The 18,489-nt window shown below is 35.1% G+C and overlaps 1 protein-coding gene across 9 annotated transcripts in view; it reads left to right on the forward strand.

Moving 5' to 3' along the window:
• Window positions 1-18,489, forward strand: part of REV1 (REV1 DNA directed polymerase) — a 97,357-nt gene that overhangs the window by 41,581 nt on the left and 37,287 nt on the right. For all 9 annotated transcript variants that reach the window (XR_009344797.1, XM_059134528.1, XM_059134534.1 and 6 more), the window contains 4 exons: window positions 7,091-7,259; window positions 10,713-10,865; window positions 14,033-14,742; window positions 17,292-17,399. Coding sequence is in view for 8 of the 9 variants with exons in the window: in XM_059134528.1 (XP_058990511.1) it covers window positions 7,091-7,259; window positions 10,713-10,865; window positions 14,033-14,742; window positions 17,292-17,399 (1,140 nt within the window). In the remaining variant the exon portion in view is untranslated. The remainder of the gene's footprint in view (window positions 1-7,090; window positions 7,260-10,712; window positions 10,866-14,032; window positions 14,743-17,291; window positions 17,400-18,489) is intronic.

The following is an 18,489-nucleotide window of genomic DNA, read 5'->3' on the forward strand; positions in this document are numbered from 1 at the left end:
TTTCACAGCATCTGTTTTCATAAGCATCTCTAAAGTGGTAGTAGTAATAATAATGTTCTACCAATTCTACCTCTTACAATTACAGGTTTTGCAGAATTGAAAATTAAATGTGAATAAAATTCAAGTTCATATCAGTATATGAATGATATTTTGCTTATACTAAATTCCTGTTTACATATATGGTACTAACTGGTACATTGCATATACACATAAAAGTTTATCACTTTAACTATTTTTAAAGTGTAAGTTTAGTAGTGTTAAATATAGCCACTTTGTTATACCAATTTCCAGAGCTTTTTTATCTTGTAAAACTCTCTATCATTTAATAACTCTCCATTTCCTCTTCCCCCACCTGCCTCTCCCCTGGCAACCACCTTTCTACTTAATGTTGCTGTGAATTTAACTATTTGAGATACCTCAAAGAAGTAGGATCGTACAGCATTTGGTTTTTTTTTTTTTTTTTTTTTGGTCACTAGTTTATTTAGCATAATAAATGCCTCAAGGTTCAGGTTATAGCATGTATTGGAACTTGTTTTTTTAAGGCTGAATAATATATCATTCTATGTATATACTACATTTGTACATGACATTTAAAACAGTCTGTGAGACTAGCACTAGCACCTTCATAACAAAACCTGGGTATTAAAACCGTGTGGCAGTGCTTTAGTTAAGAAATAGTTATGCAAATAATAAAAAAAAAAATGCATGTTTTCCAGTAAGAATAGTTTTGAAGTTAATAATCTCACACAGGGGGTGCCTTGGTGGCTCAGTGGGTTAAAGCCTCTGCCTTCGGCTCAGGTCATGATCTCAGGGTGCTGGGATTGAGCCCCGCATCGGGCTCTCTGCTCGGCAAGGAGCCTGCTTCCTCCTTTCTCTCTGCCTGCCTGTCTACTTGTGATCTCTGTCTGTCAAATAAATAAAATCTTTAAAAAATAATAATAATAATCTCACACAGGACTTGTGATGCCAAGACTAATTCCAGTGCTGGAATCACTGATGGTAAGGAGTAAGTGAGATAAGGTATGTCAAGGACTTCACTGGAATAGGCCCTAAATTCATCTCAATTTCCTTTCCTCAGGTTTTTACCTGCTTATGGGTATAAAGCAGCTAGTGACAGTTTTATTTTGCTCTGCAAAGCAGTGGATGTTTTTATTTGTTTTTGTTTGGTTTGTTTGTTTTAATTTTATTTATTGATTTGACACAGAACGAGAGAGCAGAAGTAGGGAGAACAGCACACAGGGAGAGGGAGCTACCTTGCTACCTCCGGAGCAAGGAGCCCTGTGCAGGGCTCCATCCCAGGACCCTAAGATTATGACCCGAGCAGAAGGCAGATGCTTAACCACTGAGCCACTTAGGTGTCCGAGGTGGATATTTTTAAATAAAATTGACATATATTGACCATGAGAAAGAAAAAAAAATGGTATTTTTAAGTTTTATTGTCAAGTATAAAAATTTACCCTTGTTATTTTGTTCAGTAAGCATGTATTGAGAGCACTTAACTTTTTAACAGGTTATGTCAAGTACTATGTATCTCGTAAAAAGCATGTTTTGTTAAATATAATGGCTTAGGGAATCTGGCATCTAATCAGATTTCTATATCAGATATTTAGAATTATTGTTTGTAAAAATGCCTGTCAGATTGCTTTGTCATAGAGGAAATTCTCTGAGCGTATTGATCCTGTGTCGAGTTTTAAACCGCCACTGCATTGCCTCAGTAGGGAAGCCGCAAATGAAAAGAGTAGACTAGTTAAACACTTTTTTCCAAATGTCTTGATCTTCTGTGACTGTATTTATTTATTTATTTATAAATTTAATTTTATTTATGTATTTATTTATTGTGCCTGTATTTAAATGGACAATTTGGGAGTTGATGTAGGCGTTTTGGGATGTATGAGTCTACACACATAGATACACATAAATAAATAATACCTACATATATGTAAATGAAGACATGGACAGTATTGCTTGTTAAGGGATTAATAGAAGTGAAGACCCCTTAAATCTTTGCCTTCTCTTCATAAATATTGTTTGCATATATTAGGATCAGGTATAGAACTTTGGTTACAGAGGATAAACTCAATTGAGCAGGGAATCTGGTAAAATAAACATAAAAGATAGTTTATTTTAACCAGGTCCTCAAGGCACTATTACTGACTTTTTGATGGATTGTAGAGTTGGTTTTATAATATTGACTTTTTCTTTTTTTCTTTCTGTGATGGCATTTAATGTGTTGGAAGCTACTGGTAATTGAGTATGAGGCAGTGATAGAAAATTTGTCAGGAATCGAAGTAGATTCATAGTAGTTTAGGTCTGAAAGGAGCCTTAGAAGTCATTTGCTCCAGTCATCCCATTTGACCTCTGTCACATTAAGCCATAAAGGTAGTAGAAACTTGTTAATTTTGGCAAAGCCAGACTGAGCTCAGGACTTTTGATCTCCAGTTCACTGTGTTTTTCTTATACCGTGTATTTTATGTTGGCCACAGTGAGACAATATTTACTTTTTTTTTTTTTTTTTTTAATTTATTTATTTGACAGACTGAAATCACAAGCAGGCAGAGGCAGGCAGAGAGAGAGAGGGAGGCAGGCTCCCTGCTGAGCAGAGAGCCCGATGCGGGGCTCGATCCCAGGACCCTGAGATCATGACCTGAGCCGAAGGCGGAGGCTTCAACCCACTGAGCCACCCAGGCGCCCCGAGACAATATTTACTTTTAAGTGCTTGCTATTACTTGACCTTAAACTTGCTTAATTTTATACCTGTTATATGTACAAGACATTGTGGTTTATTAGATAATCAATATCTGTGAGTTAGTGACTTTTTCCAATGTCTTGCTAACATACATATGTATTTTTTTTTATTTGTTTACATTTTTCTGCTTTAGTTTCTTTATCCATAAAATTGAGTGACTTGCTTTGTTTTCTCTCACAAACTTGTGAATTAGTCTTCAAGTTTTGTTTGCTGGAGATAATGGTTTTAGTACATAGAATTAGCTTCTTATTTTGTAAAGAGGAAACAGGCTAAGTGGGATGAGTCAGTTGTCTGGGATGTTACAGCTTTTCAGTGTCACGCTGCAGCTGGAAACCAGGCCTTTCTATTCATGATAGCAGCATGTTAAGGTTGATCAGCTTATGAGTAAGTGGAGACGGAAACCTGGTCCTGAATTGTGGCTATCCCACCAGCTGTGTCTGACTTCAGAAATTTACCTTTATCTCTGTGGTCCCTTGTTTTTCTACAAATTAATCTGCCTAAAGTTGATGCTATTTATAAGAAACCTTAAGTGCATTGATGAATAATTTGCTTGTTGAAAAATTTAGTATATCTTCAGGGAAATCATTCAGTTGGCATATATGCCTTTAAAAAAATGTTTCGTGGGGTGCCTGGGTGGCTCAGTGGGTTGAGACCTCTGCCTTCGGCTCCGGTCATGATCCCAGGGTCCTGGGAATGGAGTCCCAAATCCTGCTCTCTGCTCAGCGGGGGCCCTGCTTCCTACCCCCCGACCCCTCCCCTACTCTGCCTGCCTCTCTGACTACTTGTGATCTCTCTGTCAAATAAGTAAATAGAATCTTAAAAAAAAAAAAGTTTCGTTAGAACCAATACTTTTTTTCCTTCTTCTTCTTCTGGTAAAGTCATTTTTGGGAGCTGCTGAACCTCAGAGATACTCTTATAGGATCTTCACCAAGATGTCATTGGTAACCTATGGTGATGATTTTTATTGGTGATTAACTCTTTTATATCCTAATGTATTTAAAAATAATATGTTCAGTGAAGATGTATAATGAGGGTTGAGGAATAATTTTATCTACTGTTTGAATTGGTCTAGTTGGTTTGACTTGATTAAGCTTGTTTGTACTAATACGGAAAATGAAGTGGTTATTAGATTTCCAAAAGCTTTTTTAGTTCTGACATTCTCTGGAGGGTAACATTAGTTGCAGAGATTCGGGGGGTAAAATTTATCTGAATATTTTTTTGTTTGATTTTTGTTTTGTTTTCTTATCCTTGCTAGTACATCAAGGACTTTCTTGAACGAAAAGGTACTAGAGGGTGGGCAACAAAAGAAGAATTTATAGGTGGGATTATAAATTGAACAAATGTAATGATTTATAGGTATGGAGAATAGCCTCAGCCATGGAATTTCTTCCTTTTTGCTTTCGGGATAAGAAATGGTAAGAATAATAAAGATGCTGGTAATAGGTGACACACATTTCTTACTATGTGCATGGCACTTTTCTTAGCAATTTAGAATTTTTAGCTCTGAATCCCACAGCAGCTCTCTGAGGCACTATAATTCCTGGTTTAAATATGAGAAAAGGCCCTGCAAAGTTAAGTAACTTTATAACAACTTAGCAAGGGATTGAGCTAGGATTTGTACCCACTGAGTCTCGGTCTGGACCATGTGATATATGACTTAATTTGTTGAGTTACTGAATGAATATTTTGAGAACTGAAGTGGTAATACTACTTACATTCCACTTTTGCTAGAATGGTGAAAACTCTGGGCAGTAGGCTTTGATGCATGGGAGATGCCAGTTAATTCAGTAAATGTGTACTGAACACCTCGTTTGTCCCAGACATCTGGAAGTGAATGAAACAGACAAGGTTCCTGCCCTCAAGGTGCAGCATGCTCAAGGGGGAAATCTGACAGTCATCAAGTAAACAGATAGGGTAATTTCAAATTGTTGTCAGTAATACAAAGAAAATTCCCTGGTCTGGTAGATTGCAGGGATGGAGTTCCACCAAGCTTAGTGTCCTAGAGATTTCATGGGGCTGCATACGGTCCCCCAAACATTTTTCCCTAATTAGTCCACATCTGCTGAATTTAAGGAGCGTGTTAAACAAGAAAAATGAATTCACTGTGCAAATCTTCAGAGCTGTTGTTTATATTCTTTTGAGCTGGTAATTGGGAGTATGTTCTATTATTGAAGAAATAGAGCCAGAGAGAAATAATATTTTAAAAATATCAAAAAGCTATGAAAATGAGGGTGGCCACCAGCCACTGTGCATGCCAGGCTGTTGGACTGGTGGAGTGGTTCCTGGCTATTGTCCTTAGTGCATTGTTGGCAATTCTGTGTTTGAAAAGTTAGGACTACCATGTGTCAGTATATGTGTTGTCTTCTGCCATTTTTTGTAGGTCTAGAGTAGGATCCTCAACTCATACATTACTTTAAAGGAGTTCTGCTATCATACTTTATTGTAATAATGATTTTTATGTTGAGTACTTCTATGTGCCAGACTTACTTGTAAAGAGGAGGAACTTTTTTAAAGGAGTTAAGTCCTTGTTAAACCCAGGTTGGTCTGATAGCAGAGTTCATGTGATCTTAACCTTTTAACTAGATTGGTTTTCATAGTTCACTTCACACTGAAGAATATGCAAGAGTTTGCAAAACTGAACTTCAGGGAGCCTCCTTAATTTCATCCTGTAGGCCAGTAAATTGTCCAGTTTTTCCAGTTCCAAATTTCTGCAGTAATTTGATTTCAGAGAGCAAGTAGTAGAAGGGACAGTGCTTTTACACCTATGTGTAGACAAAGGTAATGTGTTCTCTCAGCCTGTTTTCTATTTAAGTCATTGAATACAATTAGAATTGGTTTAGGAAAATTGTAGATTAACTTGTAAATACTTTTTTGCATTTCCTTTTTATTGGATTTAGTGTCTGTTTGTATTATATTGTATTTATAGCCTTTAATTTGATACTTTATACTATTATGCCAGCCACATTTTTTAATTGTAGCAAAAAGAAAGTAAGTAAATGCTGGAGACTTAGTATAAAACAAACCATGTGAAATATCCTACTTTTTTATGTTGATTATATGTTGAAGATACTGAAGTGATAATGTTTTGGATCTGTGAGGTTAAAAATATTAATTTTACCTTTTACCATGTTTAGTGAGCTTCCTAGGAAATTTTAAATTATATGTGTGACTTGCATTTGTGGTTGACATTATATTTCTATTAAGCAGTGCTAGTATGTGCAATCAATAACATCAAATGGATTCTATACTATAAGAATTTACCAAGAATTGACCAAACCTGGTGTATCTAAATGTGCTTTGTTTTTTTTCTTCTGAAGACTAAAACTGTCCTAATTATACAGTTATTGTAATAAAAGTGATTACTTAAATACTGGGACCTGTATTGCTTGGGCTTAAGAAAAATCTGTTGCTTGGATAACAGTAGATTTATAAGACTCTTGTAATGTCCCCTCCCCCCACCCTGGGGTACAGCTGTTTTGAGGAAGGTATAATTTAGAGCTTTCATTAGTATAATGGATGGAAGAAACAAGCTATTGAAAATAACTAATGTGATGCCAGTAATACTGGTCATAACAGAACTTCAGTGAGTCAGACTTTTTATGGGAGAGCATAAACCACACTGGTTCTTGTTTTAAGGTATTTTTCTATAGTTAAGAAAAAATTTGAGGGATGGGTAGGAGGCAAGAAAAAAATTGAAACAAAATTGAAAAAATGATGTCTATTTTTGCATTTTTTTATATATTGGTGAACTTTATTTTTGGCTTTAGTGCAAGTTCATATTAAGAAACTGAGTAATTTTACCTTTTCTTATATAAAAATAAAAATTATTAAGCTTCATAGGAGTGAAGTCTGTTAATAGCCCTACAGTGAGTTTGCTCATAGTAAGTTTGAGCACTTTACCTGTCTACTATTGTATTATTCTGAAGGAGGTGTAGGATTAATTGGGGTCTCTGTAAACTGAACTATAAATGATTTTATGGGTGTTAAGTTTTTAAAACATAAGATATCAGTATCAAGGTCATGTAGTTAAATGTGGTCAGAAGTTTTAAAATGTCTGCTCTGTTAGTAGTATTTGATTCATTATGTGAGGTCCCTATCTGGTCTGGGCATCTCTTAGCAGTAGGCGCTTTATTGGTGGACTGTCTCCAGCAGGAAAGAGGGTGTGCTAAAGCAGGATAGCCTTAACACTTTGTAACCTACCTCCCAATTTTGTTCATTGGCAACACAGCCCAGGAGGAAGTGGATCAGTGATATATTCTTTAAGTTAGGCTTTTGGAGGTGTTATTCAGCTAGGGTTTTACTTAAATATTAAAGTCTTAACATATTTTAATATGAATTTTACAGATCCTTCTGCTGAGGAATTGAGAAAGCTAATGATGTTGCATGGAGGGCAATACCATGTATATTATTCCAGATCCAAAACAACACACATTATTGCCACAAATCTTCCAAATGCCAAAATTAAAGAATTAAAGGGGGAAAAAGTAATTCGGCCAGAATGGATTGTGGAAAGGTAAGTTTAATTTTTAATTAATAACTTTTAAAAATTGGAATACTTTTTATATTATAAACACTTACCTCACATTTCCTCTTCAGGGTGAATAAAAACGTCTTAAATAACATTGTTGTTACTCTTTCACCTCACATTGATGATTTAGGTAACCTAGTGCTTACAGCCTCAGCTGCCGGAAATTAGGGGAGATGACTCGGGTAAGCAGCAGGAAGCAGTGATGGAAAGGGTTGGGCTAAGCCTAGTGTTCATTCAGTTAATGTTTGTACATCACACCTCTCTGATGGGCTGCGTACTTGGGAAATATCATTGAAACAAACATAGAACCATTCCCTACCTCTTGGAGCTTATGTTCCATTGAAGAAAACATAATAAAAAAATATTCTTAGCATATGAGTAAATTATATGTTAAAAGTTAATAAATGCTAAGGGGAAAAAAGGTCAGGGTATTGTGGACCTGGTGTACTGGGAGAGGGGACAGAGAGGAAGAGCAGTTTGCAGTATTATTAATAATCTGTTTTTTAGTTGTTACATTATGGTTCTTCTATTCTTCTATTGTTGGTTTGGAATTGATACTGTAAATCAGTGGCCATTCATACTAATTCCCTAAATTTAAATATGTCATCTGAATCTTGGTGATGAGCCATAACTTAAGTGATTTATATTTTGAAGTGATATATAATATGTCTGAGTGTTTGCTAGATTTATGAAAATTAAAGGTGAAAATATTAAGATCCTCATTTGTAAAAAGGCTTAATATTGAGATGCTATGATTAGGTGATAACTAGAAATAATTTGTGCAAACTGTCTAGCACAATGCCTGACCGTTTGTTAGAGGCATGATATATAAGAAGTTCCTTTGTTATTTTTATTCTATAAACATTATCAGGTATTGGAAAATAAAATCCAAAATATCCGAAGTAGAGTTTTAAAAAGTGAATTTGGCTTCCAGGAAACCAAATGTATCTTATAGAGTAACGGTTTTTTAAACCTTGGGGGATTAAGTTGATGGCCTAGCCATGGAACATCTTACTGATTCTTTTTGCTGTTTCCGCATGACCTGTCCCTTCGTTACATAGGATCATTGAACATGGCTTTCAGCTTAAGTTAGTACATTCCAGAGTTGAGCTGTGTGGTGTTATGTACAGATAGTCCTATCGTCATGCTAGGGCTAGAATTGGATCTGAGGATATTAGTCTTACTTTGGAGAGAATGGGAGAGATCCACAGATACTAGGAAAGTGGGCTGAAAAAGGTGCGGGGTAGAACTTGATTTGCTTAGAAAAAAGTTCATTACAGCTTTTTTTTTTTTTTTAATATCTGTTCTTTCTTCTTTCCCTGAATACAATTAGAGAAAGAATACAATCAAGCAATTTTTGGCAGTTAAAAGTTTTAAAGTTCACTTGAACGGATTTTATTTCAGTTTGAAGTTGGGCTTAATGATTTATATTTAAATAACTGATTATTTGGCCTGTTTGCTTCATTTTATATATGAAAAGGCAGAGTTAATAAGGCTAATTCACCCACGAATAGCAGGATTCAGAGTCCAGATTTTTCTGACTCCTGTTTAAGTCTGCTCTTTGCCATTTAATTAAGCTTATTATAAATGAATATGCCCATGTGGAAATGGATCAGCTTGGGCATATGTCTTAATATATAACATAAATGCCCAGTGTCTATATGTCCTAACATGGAATCCTTTTGGGCAATCACAGTACTGTTTTCTTTCATACTCTTATCCCAGTCTTGTTCATCTCTTCTTAGTAGTGTTTATATGAAATTTTTAACATTAAAATTTTAAACATTATTTTAATTATTTAATGGATGGTACATGACATCTTTTCTTTGTTTTCCCATTTTTAGTTTGAGCAGTTTAAAAAGAAGCTCCCACTTCTAAGTGTATGGGGTGATAACTTTGCTTTGATTAGATTTCTCTGATATCTGTGTACATGCCATTAAACCTTAGTTAATGCAGGCATGATTATAGAGCTACTAATTCTAAGAGGCAGGGGGGGTCCTTTAATGGAGAAGCCTGTGTGCATTGTAGGTAGATTATTTTACTGAAACCTTTGGCTACAAATTTTACACTTTTATACAGTATATTGTAAATTAAGGATTGTCAAATTTTTGTCATAATCTTCTTCAGACAATTTAATGTTGGCATTTGAAGGTTAGAATAGTTCGTGAGAAGGTGCTGTGATTCACCGCACTGCCTCCTCAAGCCTGACAATGCCATGGAGCACAGTTTGAAAACACTGTCCTAAGTTATTAAAGGCTGATTTTGTTTTTGTTGTTCTTCCTTTTGTGTTGAGTTTTTTGTAGCAGGGGACCCTGCCTCCTATGGGTAGGTTCCCACATGAATCTACTGGCAGTGAGAGATGATGATTGTTGCAGGTCATGCCAGCTCATCAGGGTCTCCTGTGGCTGTGACTGGTTGGTTCCCAGTCAGATCTGCTTTTTCTTTTTAAGCTCCTAAACTAAAAGAGTTAGCACATTTGTTAGGTACTTAGGATACTATGAAGAGCTTATACTTCATATGGGCTAAAACGTTGTTTCTAAGTATGTTTAATATTCATATTAGAGTGCTTATTCAACCACTTAAATAAAGTTAATTGTGATTTCATGTCACGATTGTTTTCATTTCTCTGTGGTTTTGTATCTTGCCTCAATTTAGTCTTCATGGAAAATGTTTATGACTCTAGTTTCAGGTATAGATTTGGCCTTTTTAAAATATTTTTTAAAATTTGGTGTCATGTTTTTCTCTCTAAAATTATTTTTAGAGAGTTTTTCTAAAATTATTTTTACTTGGCTAACTAGCCAAGAGACACATCTCATCCCCAGTGACTTTTAGATAGTATTGTATCAAAAAACAGTCTTGGTCATCAGGTGCTTAAGAATGAATAGTTTACTCTTAGTAATTGTAAATAAGAAAACATTCTGTACCCTGTAGGAGAAAGGGCAAGAGGTTGTATACATATTTTCATAGCTGTTTATTTCCCTTCCTGAGATCATAGTGTGGAAACTAGGAATCCTCATCCATTTTAGTTACTCTAGTTTGATACTTCATGTGTGAAATGAGATTTGAGAGTCTTGATTCTTTATGAATTGTTTGAGGGGGAATTGTGTTAAATATCAAAGTCATGATGATTAAAATATGTAAACTCTGCATGCAGTTTTGTCATTCTACCCTATTATTTCTTTTCCCCTCATATAAGGTTGTTGGCTACTAACTTTTTAAAGTTCAGATGTGTGTCCTTTCATGGATAGAATGTCTTATTCTCAAGTGTTTAAGGAAGATTATGTTGCATTAGAGCCATTAAACCAGAGGGAGAAAAAATAAATGAGGAAAATAGGTGGCTCATTATTGGTGAAAAACTCCCATCATTCAGAGGTTGGTTTTTCATGAAGCTTATTTTCCCCAAGTACTGAACACTTAGTGTTACTTTTTATGTTTCAGTATCAAAGCTGGAAGACTGCTCTCCTGCATTCCCTATCAGCTGTACAGCAAGCAGTCCAGCATGCAGAAAGGTCTCAACTTTACTCCTGCGTGCAAAGCTGAGGAACCTGGACCAGGTCCAAGCAGTGTAGTCAAACAGCTCAACAACAGGGTGTAAGTTTGTCTACATCCAGGAATGCTGCAAAGCTGGGTTTTGGCAGTGGTTTCAGACCCTGCTTTGCTGATAATAGAAGCAAACACAAAAGTTGGCCATTAATCTCTGTCAAACATGTTAAAATATGTGTGTGGGTGTTTTACCTAAAAATTATTTTTATTGTGAAAGTTTCATAAATAAAATGTAAATAAGAAAGCTTTTTCCAGTCATTTTATTTTTTTATTTTTTTTTTTTTTAAAGATTTTATTTATTTATTTGACAGAGAGAGATCACAAGTAGGCAGAGAAGCAGGCAGAGAGAGAGAGGAGGAAGCAGGCTCCCTGCTGAGCAGAGAGCCTGACGTGGGACTCGATCCCAGGACCCTGAGATCATGACCTGAGCCGAAGGCAGCGGCTTAACCCACTGAGCCACCCAGGCGCCCCCGCTTTTTCCAGTCATTTTAGAGGCCCATGTTAAACTAATGGATCTTAAATTATTATAAGTAAAATTTTCCATGGATTTTTGTGAAAGTAATTATTTCCATATATGTAATTTGCTATGGAATGTTGCATTCTCAAAAAACCTACTTCTGTTTTGTGGTATATACATAATGAAAATGTTAACATTTCTAGGTGGTTTTTGAAAAATTCCAAATTCATAGCAAGTTGACATATGTAAGTATTTTTGTATCAGTAAAAATTTAGTTGGTGACTCAATGTTATGGTTAGAGTTAGCTCTAGACTTGAGTCCATGTGGCAGGTTTTCAAAAATACACTGATTAAGCTCTAATTGCAATAATCTTGGGTAAAGTGGTTTCATGATTAATTGGTGTGTTGCCCTAACGTGTATATCAGGTGGTTCATTATTGTTAGCCTACTCCTTATTAAATTGCTCACTTTGGGAGTTGGATATATTTTTTTTAAAGGCCAGGCGTCTAATTAACCTGGGGGGATCCGATGTCACTGCCTTCTGTAGTTTTTGCTATTGTCATTTGTTGTTTAGCTTGTGTTCACTTACAAGCATATTCCCGTGTTTTTCACATTACCTGACACTTTTGATTTTTTTTTTTTTAGTACCATCAAGTTGCACAACAAATAATATCAAAGTCTTTCTGAATGCACGACTTCATATCTTTTTCTTACCCACACTAATAAAAATAGAAAATACATGTTTTCTTAAAATTCTTTGTGCCAGTTTTAGCAAGCTCTTACCCTGTTAGATTATACTTTTTAATACATGTATACTTTTTCCTAGTTAATATATATTACCAGTGACATATTTCCACTACAGCTATTTCATGAGCATCTATTTGTCTAGGTTGAAAAACTGCAGTACAGAAAAAATGTGTATTAGCCATGTGTTTATTGCCAATATATGCAGTTCTGTTGCATATGTTGTTAGTATACATGGAAAGAATCTTTACTATTTGTGACACAGAAAACTAGACATCAGGCTTCTCTGATTTACTTCACTTTTGTTGCTCTCTGTGATCTTTATTTTTTGTTATATTCAGTACATTTTATAAATTCCCTTGAAATTCTTTTATGTGACTTCTTATTTCCTTGCTTTCTCTTTATTTCAAGGGCCAGACATGTAACAGATTAGGTTTTCATTCCTTCCTCTTTTTTTTTTTTTTTTCTTCTTTCCTTCCTCTTTTAATTGTTTCCTGTTGGTCATCTTTTTCCCTTTCACTGGCATGATCATTTGTAAGGATTGGACCTAATCATAGCTGGCTGTCATATTCCATGAGATGGTCAGCCAGACAGAGCCAACCCAGAAATGGGTGGTAATGTTTTGTATCTGACTCATGTGTGACTTCTCTGTGTATTAAGTGCTTTGCTGTACAGTAAGCAGTCCAATATGCAGAAAGAAAAAAAGAAAACATTGAGTCACCAACTAGATTTTTACTGATACAAAAATATTTACATATGTCAACTTGCTATGAATTTGGATTTTTTCAAAAACCACCTAGAAATGTTAACATTTTCATTATGTATATACCACAAAACAGAAGTATACCTGGCACATTTAGTTTGGTTTTTTGAGAATGCAACATTCCATAGCAAATTACACATATGGAAATAATTACTTTCAGGAAAATCCAATAATAATTGTTAATAATGTATCATGTTGGTAGTGGGATGAGGAACTTTAGTGATATTGTGGTAACCTCACCAGTTCCTCAGTGCCATGTATTAGGCAACCTTCTCTGGAGCTTGAACTGTTATTGGATTAATGGTGTGGGTGTTTCTAAGTGGAATGAATTACTGTTCTGTATTTCAGGTTTTTGTATTTGTTACTTGGTTTTTGTGAGTGAAAATGGACTTTGTCTTATTATAGGGCATAACCAAGCAGATATCTAGTGGAGTCACAGTATGAATTTAGCAGAACATTTGTCATAGGTCCTGCATTTATAAATTTGTCGTCAGGAAAGTTGGTCCAGATTGCCTTGGACCACCCTGGCATCTGAATATGCTTTTCTTAGGAAAGAAATGCCATTTCCTCTGTTAATAAGCTAGTGTCCTCATGGTTCTAGGTATATTTTTTCCTGAATTATCCATACACATTAACCTGGTTCTTAACTTTTTATCTACTCATGCAACAATTGTCCCCATTACTGGATTAGTACATATAGTGTGTTGATCTTCTGAACGAAACTAACTGGCCCTAGGATTGTAGTAGTATTGGATTTAATGTGTTGAACAGTGCCTTACATAAAACTAAAACTAGGAATAATCATTCAAATTAAGTTTCTTATCCATTTTTATGGGAGTTTTTTATATTGAGTCCCATAATTTATTGACTTTCTAGTAAATGCCAGACACTGTGCTTCAAATGGGATATTTAGAGATTACAAGTTCCATTTAATTTTTAGTGGGAAAAGTAATTGAAAATAGTTTTTATTTTTCTTCAATCTGAGATTCCATTGTATTTCTTCTTTGGGAGTGTTTGAAGTTTGGGGAGAAAAAAGCCCTAAAAGACTGTATATGTTCTAGAATTTTCCTAGTTACCTTGCTCCTTTGGTTTAGCTGATAATTATCTTTTGTTGGAAGAGAAAGAATATAAAATTTATGGCTTAATTTTTCAGAGAAATATTGAAGTGCATATCTTTAAGACCATTTACATTGAAAATGGTTTTAGCCTGAAACTCGCATTAATTGAAATTAAATCTTCTTTCCTGCTATAGAAATCACATAATTAAGAAGATTGAGACAGAAAATGAAGTCAAAGTCAATGGAATGAACAGTTGGAATGAAGAAGATGCAAATAATGATTTTAATTTTATGGAGCTGGAGCAGATCTTTCCAGGAAGGAAACAAAATGGAATTCCGCATCACAGAGACAACACTGCCATTTTTAATGGACACACTCCTAGCTCTAATGGTGCCTTAAAGACGCAGGATTGCTTGGTGCCCATGGGCCACAGTATTGCCAGCAGGCTTTCCCCAGACTTCGCTCAGGGGGAGGAGCAGGCTGAGAAGAGCCCCACTGACTTCAGAGACTGCGTTGTGCACCTGTCGCAACAAAGCACTAGAAACACAGATGCCGTGCGAAATCCACACAGAACTAATTCTTTCTCCTTATCATCTTTGCACAGTAACACTAAAGTAAATGGTGCTCACCACTCCGCTGTTCAGGGGCCTTCAAGCACAAAAAGCACTTCTTCAATACCTACTCTTAGCAAGGCAGCACCTTCAGTGCCATCCAAACCCTCAGATTGCGGTTTTATTTCAGACTTCTATTCCCGCTCAAGACTTCATCACATATCAATGTGGAAGTGTGAATTGACTGAGTTTGTCAGTGCCCTACAAAGACAAAGTAGTGGTGTCTTTCCAGGAAGGGAAAAGTTAAAAAAAATGAAAACAGGCAGGTCTGCACTTGTTGTAACTGACACAGGTAGATACTAAAATTGTTTTCTTAAGAAACAATCATGCTTGACCATTTTGTTTTTAAGCTGTCATTGGTGCTTTGATCAGTACTAAGCTCTCATGATATAAAAGTCTTTAGAAATACCAGGATATGTAAGTTACAGTAAGCCTAGCAGATTAGAGAAAGCTTTCTTACTTTATTAAAGTATTTTTTACAAATTTAGATTTAAGTTGCTAAATGAATATTTTTAAGTAATTTAAACAGTAACAAGGTCGAGATTCTGAGCATTCATTCTTTATGTAGATTTTGTCAGTTGTTGAAGTTTTGAACTGTGTAAAATATTACTTGTATTCTATTCAGTGCATAAACTCCTGTAAGAATAAATTGGTTTGGCAAGAATAACTGTTAATTCCAGAAGCTGGCATCTTAATGATTTTTAAATTATTAAATAACTGACATAATAGCTATTGTAATTATAGTGGTAAACTTGTAGTGAGAGTATTTTCACACAAAAGTAGATGGGTTAATTGTATTTTGTTTTTTAATACTTGTCTTCAGAAGCAAACAAAACTAACAATTACAGGCTATATTTCTGTGCAGTCATTATCAATTAGTATCTGCTTTGAGGTTTATGATGCTTTTTTACAGAATATATGGTTTTGTTTTGTTTTTTGGAGAGAGATCTTAGATTATTTAATACTACCCCTGAACTTAATAGCTGTGGAAACTGAGGTACAGAAGGAAGCTCATGGTTCTGTCCTAGAAAGTGACAGATCTTCTCCATGTGGGTTTTTTTGTTATGTTTTGTTGTGTTTGATGTATTCCTGAATACTTCCTGTTTCTTATGAAATATTTCTGAATAATGTTATAGGTATTAGATTATTCATACATCATCCTTTGACCTTATATGTGATGGTCATTTAATTTTGAAAGCTTCAAAGAACTATTACAAATTAGTTTAATGAATGGGAATAAAATGATATAATTTTTATAGTGTAGGAAAGCATTGAATAGATAGATGGTATATGCATTCTGTACTGTTTGAATATTTAAAGCAGTTATTTTGGGTTGTTTACATTATGTTTATATAATACTTCTATACAGCAGAATTATGATTATTAAGATTTCTTTTATAAATAATTTCTTGAGATAATACAGGGCAGAGCAAGGAAGTACCTGGCTTTGGAGTTCCATGATATAGCCTGAATCCGAACTCTGGCTCTGCCACTCCTACACTGCAGGACCATGGGCCAGTTAGTTCATCTCTCTGGGTCTCAGTTTCCTTTTCACAGTGGAGCAATAGGTAGTCCCGGTGCCTACCTCATGGGCTTCTGAGCTTAGGGAAGATAACATGAACAAAAATTCAGTGCCTCTCATGTAGTGAGAACTTGGTAAATGCTTTCACAGTCACAATTTGGTAAATGGAGTAGTCTGAAACTTTGGGGAGTAAAAATGTAAGTTTTGGGGAAACTATCATGAAGACCTACCTACACGTACTAGTTTTTTTATCAGCAGAAAAACTCCTTTATGAGATTAGAACTTTTTATAAGTTCAGGGTTCTTATTTTCAAGACTTGTGTACCTTGGACCAGGACCAGGGAAAGAGCTAAGGATGAAACCAATAAATAGGATAGCTTCTTCTTGTGGCGGGATTGGTTAAATAGCCTTGGTAAATCAAAATATGTAGCTCAGAGGAATTAGAAGACAAAGGCTTTAGGAGAAGACATTCAGCTTTATCTTCTTGAAAGTGGCATATGTGCTTCAGAGCTGATTTTTAATAGTGTTCAATGGTCTAAGGAGGAAAGTGTTTGTATGTACTTCTATATATATATAGATTTATATGTAGATTTCTGTTTTATAGAATTTTCTCGATATATCCAGGGCAACAGTGTGATGGCGTGAGGGCTCAAATCAGACGCCTTAGGGTTGATGACCAGCTCAACCTCTTACTGGCTGCATAACACAGTTATTAACATAACATAATATTAGTCTGTAAAATGGGCATAATAAGATTACTTATCTCAGCATTGTTAGAATTTAAATACACATTAACCTCTTATAATAGTGCATAATACCTACCACTCAATAACGGTAGCAATTTTTATTTATTTATTTTTTTAAATCAAGGAATGTTTGTAGACTGCATGGAATACATCATCAATATTATTAAAGTTCCTTAGCTCCATGTAACCAAATATTTGAAAACACCTTATACATTTCAATTAAATCTTCAGCACACAGAAATAACTCTAAGATAAACATTTAGACATACTTTGGATTAAAGATTTAATTATTAGAATATAGGTTATCAAAACATGGAATCCTCATAATTGATCTCAAATTATGCTTGGAAACTAAATGTGTATCTCTGGATTACTTTTAGAGCAAAAGAAACTGAAATTTGACGTCTGTTGAGGTGTGATAGAAATGGTCTATAATAGATTCTGTATTTTTTTTTTTTTTTGAGACTTCATTCTTATAGGCACTTAAAAATACAGTTTCTAAAATTAAATAGACCTGATTTTTTTAAATATTAAAAATTAGTTTGGGGTTTGAATGTTCTCTTTTTCCTTCTAGGAAATATGTCAGTATTGAGTTCACCCAGGCATCAGAGCTGTATAATGCATGTTGATATGGATTGCTTCTTTGTATCAGTGGGTATACGAAATAGACCAGATCTCAAAGGTCTGTATTTTTGTTTATATTTTAAGAAAATTGATAATATTGTTATATGTTCTAAAGGATCTGAAAATCTTGAGAAATAATTTATCTTAATTTTCCTTGGCAAAATAAATACCTGCTTCCAAATTTTCTGGACTCTATTATAAAAAAAAAACGAAGGGAAATTAGAAATGCTGTTTTCTCTCCCAAGAGGTCAGGTCTTTAGGGAAGAATACTCCTCTTCACCTGAAGGGTCTGTCATCTAAGACTAATATAGACTGGTATTGGGCATTTTCCATATTTTTATATGTTTACTATTACTTTGGTACTAAATGGAAATTTTATGGTAGCCTATTTTTGCAGCTTGGGTCATGCTTTCTCTCTCTTGAGTAAATAACTTGACTAACTCTCCTGTTGCTAGTGTATATTCCAGCCTTTTGGTTGGAGAACAGTTTTGCATTATTGAATTGTTGATAAGAAATGCTGTTGTCTTTGTTTGAATGGACTTTCTTCAGGTATTTGTGAGCTAGGCAGTACTTTTAATTATTCTGGGGTTTTTAGTAGTTCTCTCTGTGCTTGAAAGTTGTTAACTAGTAGCATTTTCTTCTGAGAGTCTGTCCTTTAAGGAGAGCACAGGAGCTGCTGGGTTATTACTGGGGCTTTATTTTTGTCATGAATAGCTACTGCTTAGGCTCTGAAAGGAGTATATAATGTTAAAGAATTGGGTTTATAGCCTGAAGAGTAACTCTGATGCATAATTTTTATTCTGACAACAAAAACATTCATTAACATATATATGCATTATCCGTACTATTGCTTTAAAAGTTAACAGTTATCGGGGTGCCTGGGTGGCTCAGTGGGTTAAAGCCTCTGCCTTTGGTGCAGGTCATGATCCCAGGGTCCTGGTATCGAGCTCCGCATCAGGCTGTCCTGGTATCAAGCCCTGCATCAGACTCTACTTGGCAGGAGCCTGCTTCCCCAGCTATCTCTCTGCCTGCCTCTCTGCCTACTTGTGATCTCTGTCAAATAAATCTTAAAAATAAAAAAGTTAACAATTCTCTTGTAGTGCACACAAAAGGAAAGGATATCTGAAAGAATTTAAACTAAACCAAAA

The sequence above is a fragment of the Mustela lutreola genome, chromosome 9 (genome assembly GCF_030435805.1).
Source record: "Mustela lutreola isolate mMusLut2 chromosome 9, mMusLut2.pri, whole genome shotgun sequence".
In the NCBI taxonomy this organism is placed as follows: domain Eukaryota; kingdom Metazoa; phylum Chordata; class Mammalia; order Carnivora; family Mustelidae; genus Mustela; species Mustela lutreola.